This window comes from Nerophis ophidion, linkage group LG11 (genome assembly GCF_033978795.1).
Source record: "Nerophis ophidion isolate RoL-2023_Sa linkage group LG11, RoL_Noph_v1.0, whole genome shotgun sequence".
Classification (NCBI taxonomy): Eukaryota; Metazoa; Chordata; class Actinopteri; order Syngnathiformes; family Syngnathidae; genus Nerophis; species Nerophis ophidion.
In genome coordinates, this window is record NC_084621.1 from 60037405 (window position 1) to 60050937 (window position 13533).

General features: G+C 43.8%; 1 protein-coding gene across 23 annotated transcripts in view; it reads right to left on the reverse strand.

Moving 5' to 3' along the window:
• plecb (plectin b) overlaps positions 1–13533 on the reverse strand; it is a 254404-nt gene that overhangs the window by 98559 nt on the left and 142312 nt on the right. For 2 of the 23 annotated variants that reach the window (XM_061916387.1, XM_061916386.1), the window contains exon 1: positions 13260–13419. The exons of the other annotated variants lie outside the window; for them this stretch is intronic. In XM_061916387.1, coding sequence (XP_061772371.1) covers positions 13260–13275 — 16 coding nt within the window. In that variant the 5' untranslated portion in view covers positions 13276–13419. Of the gene's footprint in view, positions 1–13259; positions 13420–13533 lie in introns of those variants that run through there. 23 annotated transcript variants of the gene reach the window in all.

Here is a 13533-nt window from a genome sequence, read left to right on the forward strand (position 1 = left end):
TTGAAACCAAGAGTTATTCTTGGGTACTGATTAATGAGAAGGGCTACCAGTTTGATACACACTTAAATAAATTGCCAGAAATAGCCAATTTGCTCAATTTACCTTTATAAATAAATATATATGTATATATATATATATATATATATAAAATGGGTATTTCTGTCTGTTATTCCGTCGTACATTTTTTTTCCTTTACAGAAGGTTTTTTGTAGAGAATAAATGATGAAAAAACGCTTAATTGAACGGTTTAAAAGAGGAGAGAACACGAAAAAAATTAAAATTAAATTTTGAAACATAATTTATCTTCATTTTCGACTCTTTAAAATTCAAAATTGAACTGAAAAAAATTAAGAGAAAAACTAACTAATTCAAATCTTTTTGAAAAAATTTTGAAAATAATTTATGGAACCATCCATCCATCCATCCATCATCTTCCGCTTATCCGAGGTCGGGTCACGGGGGCAGCAGCCTAAGCAGGGAAGCCCAGACTTCCCTATCTCCAGCCACTTCGTCTAGCTCTTCCCGGGGGATCCCGAGGCGTTCCCAGGCCAGCCGGGAGACATAGTCTTTCCAACGTGTCCTGGGTCTTCCCCGTGGCCTCCTACCAGCTGGATGTGCCCTAAACACATCCCTAGGGAGGCGTTCGGGTGGCATCCTGACCAGATGCCCGAACCACCTCATCTGGCTCCTCTCGATGTGGAGGAGCAGCGGCTTTACGTTGAGCTCCTCCCGGATGGCAGAGCTTCTCACCCTATCTCTAAGGGAGAGCCCCGCCACCCGGCGGAGGAAACTCATTTCGGCCGCTTGTACCCGTGATCTTATCCTTTCGGTCATGACCCAAAGCTCATGACCATAGGTGAGGATGGGAACGTAGATCGACCGGTAAATTGAGAGCTTTGCCTTCCGGCTCAGCTCCTTCTTCACCACAACGGATCGATACAACGTCCGCATTACTGAAGACGCCGCACCGATCCGCCTGTCGATCTCACGATCCACTCTTCCCCCACTCGTGAACAAGACTCCTAGGTACTTGAACTCCTCCACTTGGGGCAGGGTTTCCTCCCCAACCCGGAGATGGCACTCCACCCTTTTCCGGGCGAGAACCATGGACTCGGACTTGGAGGTGCTGATTCTCATTCCGGTCGCTTCACACTCGGCTGCGAACCGATCCAGTGAGAGCTGAAGATCCGGCCAGATGAAGCCATCAGGACTACATCATCTGCAAAAAGCAGAGACCTAATCCCGTGGCCACCAAACCGGAACCCCTCAACGCCTTGACTGCGCCTAGAAATTCTGTCCATAAAAGTTATGAACAGAATCGGTGACAAAGGACAGCCTTGGCGGAGTCCAACCTTCACTGGAAACGTGTCCGACTTACTGCCGGCAATGCGGACCAAGCTCTGACACTGATCATACAGGGAGCGGACTGCCACAATAAGACATTCCGATACCCCATACTCTCTGAGCACTCCCCACAGGACTTCCCGAGGGACACGGTCGAATGCCTTCTCCAAGTCAACAAAGCACATGTAGACTGGTTGGGCAACTCCCATGCACCCTCAAGAACCCTGCCGAGAGTATAGAGCTGGTCCACAGTTCCACGACCAGGACGAAAACCACACTGTTCCTCCTGAATCCGAGGTTCGACTATCCGGCGAAGCCTCCTCTCCAGTACACCTGAATAAACCTTACGGGAAGGCTGAGGAGTGTGATCCCACGATAGTTGGAACACACCCTCCGGTCCCCCTTCTTAAAGAGAGGGACCACCACCCCGGTCTGCCAATCCAGAGGTACCGCCCCCGATGTCCACGCGATGCTGCAGAGTCTTGTCAACCAAGACAGCCCCACAGCATCCAGAGCCTTAAGGAACTCCGGGCGGATCTCATCCACCCCCGGGGCCTTGCCGCCGAGGAGCTTTTTAACTACCTCAGCGACCTCAGCCCCAGAAATAGGAGAGTCCACTACAGATTCCCCAGGCACCGCTTCCTCAAAGAAAGACGTGTTGGTGGGATTGAGGAGGTCTTCGAAGTATTCCCTCCACCGATCCACAACATCCGCAGTCGAAGTCAGCAGAACACCATCCGCACCATACACGGTGTTGATAGTGCACTGCTTCCCTTCCTGAGGCGCCGTATGGTGGTCCAGAATCGCTTCGAAGCCGTCCGGAAGTCGTTTTCCATGGCTTCCCCAAACTCTTCCCATGTCCGAGTTTTTGCCTCCGCGACCGCTAAAGCTGCACACCGCTTGGCCCGTCGGTACCCGTCCACTGCCTCCGGAGTCCTATGAGCCAAAAGAACCCGATAGGACTCCTTCTTCAGCTTGACGGCATCCCTCACTGCTGGTGTCCACCAACGGGTTCTGGGATTACCGCCACGACAGGCACCAACAACCTTGCGGCCACAGCTCCAATCAGCCGCCTCGACAATAGAGGTTCGGAACATGGTCCACTCGGACTCGATGTCCCGCACCTCCCTCGTGACATGTTCAAAGTTCTCCCGGAGGTGTGAATTGAAACTCTCTCTGACAGGAGACTCTGCCAGACGTTCCCAGCAGACCCTCACAATGCGCTTGGGCCTGCCAGGTCTGTCCGGCATCCTCCCCCACCATCGCAGCCAACTCACCACCAGGTGGTGATCGGTAGAAAGCTCCGCCCCTCTCTTCACCCGAGTGTCCAAAACATAAGGCCGCAAATCCGATGACACAACTACAAAGTCGATCATGGAACTGCGGCCTAGGGTGTCCTGGTGCCAAGTGCACATATGGACACCCTTATGTTTGAACATGGTGTTTGTTATCGACAAACTGTGACGAGCACAAAAGTCCAATAACAAAACACCACTCGGGTTTAGATCCGGGCGACCATTCTTCCCAATCACGCCTCTCCAGGTTTCACTGTCGTTGCCAACATGAGCGTTGAAGTCTCCCAGTAGGACAAGGGAATCACCCGGAGGAGCACTTTCCAGTACTCCCTCGAGTGTACCCAAAAAGGGTGGGTATTCTGAACTGCTGTTTGGTGCGTAAGCACAAACAACAGTCAGGACCCGTCCCCCCACCCGAAGGCGAAGGGAAGCTACCCTCTCGTCCACTGGGTTGAACTCCAACGTGCAGGCTTTGAGCCGGGGGGCAACGAGAATTGCCACCCCAGCCCGTCGCCTCTCACTGCCGGCAACGCCAGAGTGGAAGAGGGTCCAGTCCCTCTCGAGAGAACTGGTTCCAGAGCCCTTGCTGTGCGTCGAGGTGAGTCCGACTATATCCAGCCCGAACTTCTCTACCTCGCGCACTAGCTCAGGCTCCTTCCCCCCCAGTGAGGTGACGTTCCACGTCCCAAGAGCTAGCTTCTGTAGCCGAGGATCGGACCGCCAAGTGCCCTGCCTTCGGCTGCCGCCCAGCTCACAATGCACCCGACCTCTATGGCCCCTCCTATGAGTGGTGAGCCCATTGGAGGGATGACCCACGTTGCCTCTTCGGGCTGTGCCCGGCCGGGCCCCATGGGAACAGGCCCGACCACCAGGCGCTCGCCATCGTGCCCCAACTCCGGGCCTGGCTCCAGAGCGGGGCCCCGGTGACCCACGTCCGGGCGAGGGAAATCTGGGTTCATTTCGTTGTAATTCCATAGAAGTCTTTGAGCTGCTCTTTGTCTGATCACTCACCTAGGACCTGTTTGTCTTGGGAGACCCTACCAGGGGGCATGAAAACCCCCAGACAACATAGCTCCTAGGATCATTGGGACACGCAAACTCCTCTACCACGGTAAGGTAGCAGCTCAGAGAGGAGAATTTATGGAACATCATTATTAATTGTTCATGATTAAGATTAATTTTAGAATTTTGATGACATGTTTTAAATAGGTTAAAATCCAATCTGCACTTTGTTAGAATATATAACAAATTGGACCAAGCTATATTTCTAACAAAGACAAATCATTATTTCTTCTAGATTTTCCAGAATAAACATTTTAAAACAAATTCAAAAGACTTTGAAATAAGATTTAAATTTGATTCTAGAGATTTTCTAGATTTGCCAGAATATTTTTGTTAAATTTTAATCATAATAAGTTTGAAGAAATATTTCCCGAATATTATTCGTCGAAAAAACAGAAGCTAAAATGAAGAATTAAATCAAAATATATTTATTATTCTTTACAAAAAAAAAAAATAATAATTGAACATTGATTTAAATTGTCAGGAAAGAAGAGGAAGGAATTGAAAAGGTATATGTGTTTAAAAATCCTAATATATTTTTTAAGGTTGTATTTTTTCTCTAAAATTGTCTTTCTGAAAGTAATAAGCAAAGTAAAAAAATAAATGAATTTATTCAAACAAGTGAAGACCAAGTCTTTAAAATATTTTCTTGGATTTTCAAATTCTATTTGAGTGTTGTCTCTCTTAGAATCAAAAATGTTGAGCAAAGCGAGACCAGCTTGCTAGTAAATGAATACAATTTTAAAAATAGAGGCAGCTCACTGGTAAGTGCTGCTATTTGAGCTATTTTTAGAACAGGCCAGCGGGCGACTCATCTGGTCCTTACGTGCTACCTGCTGCCCGCGTGCATCGCGTTGGTGACCTCTGCGCTAAAAATTACCGGCGTAGAGATTTTATATTATTCACCCAAGGAACTTTAGTTCCAGTCGGATGATTTTTCACAGGAAACATTTCCAGTCTGGTTGTTTCCAGATGAAGAGATGCTGCTCCATTATTGATATAAGTAACGTCTGAATGTCATTAAAACAGTTAGCTCCATCTTTTGACACTTCTTCCACTTCTGTCCTTGCACGCTACACCGCTTCAACAAAGATGATGGGGAGAAGACACAGTCAAAGGTGAGCTACTTAAATAAGACCGCCCACAAAACGGCACCTCTGTAAGCGAGTGTCGGAAAGTGGCTTTAAGATGATCTGTAAAACATAATCTATTCAACATCTTGACCAACGAACCACCATTACATGTTATGTAGACCACAAGGAAGTGTTTTCTATTCAAAAAATAATAACATGACTCCTTTAATGCGCCATATAATCTGGTGCGCCTGATATATGAAAAAAGATCCAAAATAGACCATTCATCAGCAGTGTGTTTTATAATCCAGTCCGGAAAATACTGTATCTGTAGACACACACATCACATTTTTTGATACAACCTCATTGTTCTTAAACTAACTGAATCTTAAAAGGACACCGCTCACACTGTGGTGTGATAGTAAATCTGCCACTGTACATCCTGTGAAGCCCACGGGGTGCCCTCAGCATAACCAAGGGAAACAAACACAAACACAAAGGACAAAGTTCAGCTGGAGAATGCATCTGGGATGCATCTTGTGTGAGACACCGTATATTCACAGCCTGACTTAACCACGCCCCCTTCTTCATGCCATTTCACATGGCGCCATTCCACTATGGTCACGGAAGAATGTTAATACCCGTGTTCTCACCTTAGCATGCACAACACGACATGTTGTATCCGACGGCAGGATGAAGCAGTTTTGAAGAGGAGGAAACAAAATCCTCCAGGTCTTTTATTGCTCATGAGAGCATAAAAAAAAAAAGATACCTCATACCAGAGTATTCGAGGCAAAAGCTGTCATCGCGCAGAATGGATGCCAATGACAAAAAGAACAGCTAAGCCTCATAAAGGAGCTTCATTGAAGAACAGAGACACTGGGAAACAGGTGCCGTATAAATCGTCCACAAAAATATCTACGCAGGTATTACACAGAAAGAATAAAATGTATAATTAAACTTACATGGAAACATGACCTTCTAAAGTCAGTCATCAATCTTATTAAAGCCATCGTTTGTAAGATTGCCAGAGAAATAAAAAAAAATCCTGGAAATATAAAGTATGTAGTATAGGTCAATGAGTTGTTTTTAAACGTCTGGCAACATTGTTCAAAGCTGACTTCCTAAACATTTGGTTTATGTATCAATTGTGTTTGAATTTTCTTCAGGGAACTCTCCTGAGGGAATCAAAGTATCATCTATCTATCTACCTATGGGAAACTATGAAAAAAAACATGTCATCATTGCTAATCAAACAAAATAATGTGCTTTCTTGTTACAAATAAAGGGATGGGCTACAACTGCACAAGCTAATAATATGTAGATAATAAATTGAAGTTTGATTGATTTTGTCCCTGAGGGATGTTTATTATTGTGTTTGTAGTCTTAGAGCAATTTATTTGCGCTGCATTGTTTGGCAGACATTGTGGATAGCAGAGTAAATTATTGTCAGACATTAAACCAAATGCTGTTTATGATCAAATCCACATAAAGCTAAAGTAACAACACACCCTTGCCCAGCTTCTATTAACTACTGCCACCTGTTGTTCAAAATAATCAAAACGCAACTGACTTTTTAAACATAAGATTCATCCATCCATTTTCTACTGCTTATTCCCTTTTGGGGTCGCTGGCGCCTATCTCAGCTACAATCGGGCGGAAGGCGGGGTACACCCTGGACAAGTCGCCACCTCATCGCAGGGCCAACACAGATAGACAGACAACATTCACACACTAGGGCCAATTTAGTGACATAAGATTTGACAGAAAAAGATATATAATCATAGCTGAAATCAGGGATACCATTTTTGGCTTATGTATATGAGCTTTTAAGAAACAAAATTGGACGGAAACAAAAATGGAAAACGGATATTGAAACAGAATCTGTGTTCTTTGCAACAAAAAAAAAGATAATAAAACAATCTCTAAGGCAGCATGCACGGGTTTTTTTCCCCAAGGGTTACAATAAATTGGGACTTTCCTTCAGTTTAGTTACACACCCTTTTGCTCTTTTCTTACTCTGTTCCAATACAAAAAAAAAACACATAACATTTCCTCATGTTTGACTGCAGACAACTCCCCTCAAATAGAAACCATTTCAAGTTACAGCATGATTAATAATTATCCAAAGTGTATTTCTGACAAGTCATTTCAGACCTACTTTGAATTAAATTTGAATGTTTTTGCAGGGTTGATACGCACATGCCCTCACACGGAGACAGCTTTATAGGCTAAGCAAACACGACAAGAACCGGTTTAGGGAGACATTGTTTTTTGCCACGCTGCAGTATGTAACACAAGCGAGCCACTGCGTGCCATGCTGGAATCCCTTCAGTGTCATTCAAGCTCCTGCAACACGAGACCCGCCAAGCCCCCTCCCTTTTATGTTCCCACAAGATGTGGATTGATTTTATTGCAGTTGCAAGTAAAAGCAGATACAGTGGGGCAAAAAAAGTATTTAGTCAGCCACCGATTGTGTGAGTTCTCCCACTTAAAATGATGACAGAGGTCTGTCATTTTCATCAAAGGTACACTTCAACTGTGAGAGACAGAATGTGAAGAAAAAAAATGCAGGAATTCACATTGTAGGAATTTTAAAGAATTTATTTGTAAATCATGGTGGAAAAGAAGTATTTGGTCAACCATTCAAAGCTCTCACTGATGGAAGGAGGTTTTGGCTCAAAATCTCACAATACATGGCCCCATTCATTCTTTCCTTAACACGGATCAATCGTCCTGTCCCCTTAGCAGAAAAACAGCCCCAAAGCATGATGTTTCCACCCCCATGCTTCACAGTAGGTGTGGTGTTCTTGGGATGCAACTCAGTATTCTTCCTCCTCCAAACACGACGAGTTGAGTTTATACCAAAATGGATACATGGATGATAAGCAGAGGATTGGGAGAATGTCATGTGGGCAGATGAAACCAAAATAGAACTTTTTGGTATAAACTCAAATCGTCGTGTTTGGAGGAAGAAGAATACTGAGTTGCATCCCAAGAACACCATACCTACTGTGAAGCATGGGGGTGGAATCATCATGCTTTGGGGCTGTTTTTCTGCTAAGGGGACAGGACGATTGATCCGTGTTAAGGAAAGAATGAATGGGGCCATGTATCGTGAGATTTTGAGCCAAAACCTCCTTCCATCAGTGAAATCTTTGAATGGTTGATCAAATACTTATTTTCCACTATAATTTAGAAATAAATTATTTAAAATTCCTACAATGTGAAGTCCTGGAGTTGTTTTCCACATTCTATCTCTCACAGTTGAAGTGTACCTGTGATGAAAATTACAGACCTCTGTCATCATTTTTAAGTGAGAAAACTTGCACAATCGGTGGCTGACTAAATACTTTTTTGCCCCACTGTATTCTGATCACATGGTGATGAAAACGGTCAGTAGTTTTTACCTTGCAAAGGAGGTCCTGCGCATGAATATGCGAAATATAAAAATGCATCGGCTACAAATGAGACATTCTAAAATAGAGTGAGTGATAGGGGTGTAAAAATTAATCAGTACAAATCTAAAACTGATTTTAACCTTAGCGTTAGGAACACATCGTTTGGCGAGCCTCTGGTTCGATCTGTGTCTGGTTGATAGGAGCAATGCTACACAAAAAAATGGCCGCTCTAATCTCCTAAGAGTTCTGTGATGACGCAATACGAGAGTAGCGTTCTTGTTTGCGACTGTTGTTTACCATGAATTGATTAACGTTGAAAAACTTATTCGGGTGTTACCATTTAGTGGTCAATTGTACGGAATATGTACTGTACTGTGCAATCTAATAATAAAAGTTTCAATCAATCAAGTGGAGGAGTTCAAGTACCTAGGAGTCTTGTTCACGAGTGGGGGAAGAGTGGATCGTGAGATCGACAGGCGGATCGGTGCGGCGTCTTCAGTAATGCGGACGTTGTATCGATCCGTTGTGGTGAAGAAGGAGCTGAGCCGGAAGGCAAAGCTCTCAATTTACCGGTCGATCTACGTTCCCATCCTCACCTATGGTCATGAGCTTTGGGTCATGACCGAAAGGATAAGATCACGGGTACAAGCGGCCGAAATGAGTTTCCTCCGCCGGGTGGCGGGGCTCTCCCTTAGAGATAGGGTGAGAAGCTCTGCCATCCGGGAGGAACTCAAAGTAAAGCCGCTGCTCCTTCACATCGAGAGGAGCCAGATGAGGTGGTTCGGGCATCTGGTCAGGATGCCACCCGAACGCCTCCCTAGGGATGTGTTTAGGGCACGTCCAGCTGGTAGGAGGCCATGGGGAAGACCCAGGACACGTTGGAAAGACTATGTCTCCCGGCTGGCCTGGGAACGCCTCGGGATCCCCCGGGAAGAGCTAGACGAAGTGGCTGGAGATAGGGAAGTCTGGGCTTCCCTGCTTAGGCTGCTGCCCCCGCGACCCGACCTCGGATAAGCGGAAGATGATGGATGGATGGATGGATCAATCAATCAATCAAAGACTGACTAAATAATTTTAGAAAAATGCACTCCGGAATATTACATCTAAAGTCTGATAAATGTTTAGATTCTTCCTTTTTTTTTTTTTAATGGCCAGTTGGATACAAGCATGGCCATTTTTAACGCTTTGAAATCAGCTATAAATTAGTGGCTACACAACTAATCTAAGCACCCACCTTTTGTGACGACATTAAGACACTCAAGCGGGCGATGTGGGAGCTCGAAATTCTAATGCTAGCAGCGCTACCAACTGGAAAGACAAGGATACGGATTTGAAAGATTTCCACAACTTTGTGAGGCAATCACAACATATACTACACTGTTCATTGTGCCAAAGATAAAGACAGAATGGCACTATGAAAGGTATTTGAGTTTCTACACCAAAGCTTCTGTTTGGTTTACATCGCGGTGGCACTTAATTGTATCTTGCACTTGTGTTACTTTGGTGTTAGCTCGGTTGGTAGAGTGGCCATGCCAGCAACTTGAGGGTTGCAGGTTCGATTCCCGCTTCTGCCAACCTAGTCACTGCCGTTGTGTCCTTGGGCAAGACACTTTACCCACCTTCTTCCACTGCCACTCACACTGGTTTGAATGTAACTTAGATATTGGGTTTCACTATGTAAAGCGCTTTGAGTCACTTGAGAAATAGCGCTATATAAATATAATTCACTTCACTTCACTTATAACACCTCTACTTGATGCACAACTTGCTTTTCCTGAATCTAATTGTGGCTGCTAGTGTTGTAACGACACCAATATGTTGGTACCTGTACCAGTACTAAAATTATTTCGATACTTATCTAAATAAAGGGGACCACAAAAAATTGCATTATTGGCTTTATTTTAACAACACATCTTATGGTACATTAAACATATGTTTTTTATTGCAAGTTTGTCCTTAAAGAAAATAGTGAACATTCTAGACAACTTGTCTTTTAGTAGTAAGTAAACAAACAAAGGCTCCTAATTAATCTGCTGACATATGCAGTAACATATTGTATCATTTACCATTCTATTATTTTGTCAAAATTATTAAGGACAAGTGGTAGAAAATGAATTAATAATCTACTAGACATGCACCTGAGGATAGGTTGATTGGCAACACTAAATTGGCCCTAGTGTGTGAATGTGAGTGTGAATGTTGTCTGTCTATCTGTGTTGGCCCTGCGATGAGGTGGCGACTTGTCCAGGGTGTACCCTGCCTTCCGCCCGATTGTAGCTGAGATAGGCGCCAGCGCCCCCCGCGACCCCGAAAAGGAATAAGCGGTAGAAAATGGATGGATGGATGGATGTTCATTTACTGTTAATATCTCCTTACTTTTTCTTTTAACATGTTCTGTCTACACTTCTGTTAAAATGTAATAATCACTTATTCTTCTGTTGTTTGATACATAACATTAGTTTTGGATGATACCACAAATTTGGGTATCAATCCAATACCAAGTCGTTACATGTGTCCAGGGACATCCATCCATCCATTTTCAACCGCTTATTCCCTTTGGGGTGGCGGGGGGCGCTGGTGCCTATCTCAGCTACAATGGGACGGAAGGCGGAGTACACCCTGGACAAGTCGCCATCTCATCACAGGGCCAACACAGATAGACGGACAACATTCACACTCACATTCACACACTAGGGCCAATTTAGTGTTGCCAATCAACCTATCCCCAGGTGCATGGACATATTTCCTGAATTTATAAACATGTTGTGATGCCAAAAAATATCAACGTAATCATAGTAGTATTGACTAGATACGTCCCTGTACTTGATATCATTACAGTGGATGTTAGGTGTAAATCCCCCCATGGCATTTGTTTTCATTTTGATGTCGGTGAGCTACAGTGTGTAGTGAAACAGGTTTAGCTATTCCTCGTCCTGCAGGGATGATACTTGTAAAAAACGTACTTTATTTGTCGCCATAGAGGCGAGGATTAGTGATTTAGAACTAGCTAAAACACTGCCGACGGCGGATGGATGTCAGCCGCTAGCTAGCTAGCCATGTTTTAAAGCACCTCTTCCTGAGGGCGTTTCAGTGTTATAAATGTACCTTTATCGTTAGTTTTTAAGCCAAAATGCGTCCATTCTCCCTTTTCTGTCTACACACTGTGTCTGCTTCTAAGTACACCGTCCTTGTGTGCCGCCGAACATGCTCGTCTGCTTGTAAACCAGCAACGTGACTTCGACGCTGGCTCGGGGGTGTGCGGGACTGGTACGTTTCAGAGACGGTATAGTACTCAAAATGATTAATTAGTATCTTGGTACTATGCTAATACCTGTATACCGTACAACCCTAGTTGCTACCTGAGCAAACAACAGTAAATACCTGGTAGCTGTTCCAAAAGTGTTTTGTTTACATCTTCTTTTTGTAAAGTTTATAGATTCCAATGCCTTTGATTGATTGATTGATACTTTTATTAGTAGATTGCACAGTTCAGTACATATTACGTACAATTGACCACTAAATGGTAACACCCAAATAAGTTTTTCAACTTGTTTAAGTCGGGGTCCACATGAAGTTGAAGTTGATAGTTCTATTATTTTCTCATAATTAATACAGAAATCACCTGTTTTGTGTATGTCTATTTAACATACAAACACATCATTGTTATGACATGATACATGTTACATTTAATTTATTTTCATCATGCAAAGATTCGATCTGTGTCAAATTGCTTCAAATCAGAATTTTATAAAAAAAATATTGTTAGTGAATCATATCGTAGCCTATGTATTTAATGCATATCGGATCGACATTTAAGGTAGAGATGAAACCCTGAAAAAAATTTGGAAATATATGAATTTGTGCTTCAGAAGTGACGTATTGGTTCAAATGTTGCACAAGTAATAAAAAATATGCCACAAATTATTAAAGTTCATTGTTTACGCAAGCTTCTTTGAGTGCTGCAACTTGCATCTCTCTGACATTGTTTTCTAAAGTGCTTGATACAATGAGACTCAATAAGTTCCCCAATACCACAAAAGTGGGAAAAGGGCCGTGGGTCTTACAGGGATTTCTTGCAAAAGAGAAACAAGGTAGGGGGGATACAGCGATGAGCTTGGGTGGAAGTGACCGGTGGAGTCTTCATTGGCGTGTGTCAAAAAGAAGTGGGATGGAATGGGTGTGGCAGTTTTATGTGTGTTTTTTCAATGGAAGAATTCCTGTTGTTTTTTCCCCACCCGGAAAACACCCATCATGCTCTTGGTTTGCGCTTCATATTGATTCAGCTGTTCCAAGAACGTTGTGACACATGGAGCACAGACACTCCTTTTCCAATGTATTTTGAGCAGTAATCACCTAAACCCCAGTTTAGCTCTTATCTCTATTCCACCGTTCAGCTCATCTTTATTGCGTTTGCAGCTGTTTCAGTTTTTCATATTATATTATACGATGCACCCTCGAGACTTAATATCAACTGTATAATAACTCTGCTATCATCATTGCTGGGTGAGAGCCATATCTGGAGAGCTGAGTCATATCAAAAACAATACTGACCCCTAAAAACCGTGCATCAGCTTCTATCAACAACACCCTGGAATTGTACGATAACATTAAATAGTTTGAAGTGGATGGGCTTATCTGCTTTGCATAGTGCACTTACGTTAGTGACACAATTTAAAACGATTAGAAAGAGAGTCATGCCTTGATAATTCTAACTCTGAGCTAAAATGATTTGGATTAAGTACCACTATTTGTTTTAGGTTAGCCATGTTTTTGTTGTCAGTAAACAATGTTCAGGAGGGGTCTGATGATGCCAGGGTGGTGGGCGGCATCTTTGGCTCAATGCCCTCACCCACTTCCATTGACACACCATCAAATGAAATAAAAGAGTAGGGCAGCCAAACTTAATTCAGTCCTGCCGTGGACAAGTATAAATGTGTGCTGTAGTCGCTGCCAGAAACTGTTGCAACATAAACATGCGTACGTATATGTTAGGTGTTCTACCAAAAAGATCATTGGTAAGGTTAATAACTACATGAACAAACAAGTTAGACAGACATTACTGCAACCCAAAATCGATGACCTACCGGGTATGATCTTCATCTAAGAGACGGTACTGAGCAGAAGCGGAAGATGAGGATGAGGAAAACAAGCACTGGACTGAGTCGGGATACGCAGGGCAGGAGAGGCTGCTGTTTGTTTGCTCCGAACTGCCTTGTTTCTCCCGAGTGTTGAATTTTGACAGGCTGTGCCTGCTGCTTGAATATGTCAGCCTGCTCTCCTGTGGCCAGGGGAGGAGGGAGGAACCCAAGCCTTGGGAAAAGGGCAGGGGCTGGGGGGGCTAATACGGTTGAGAGGGGT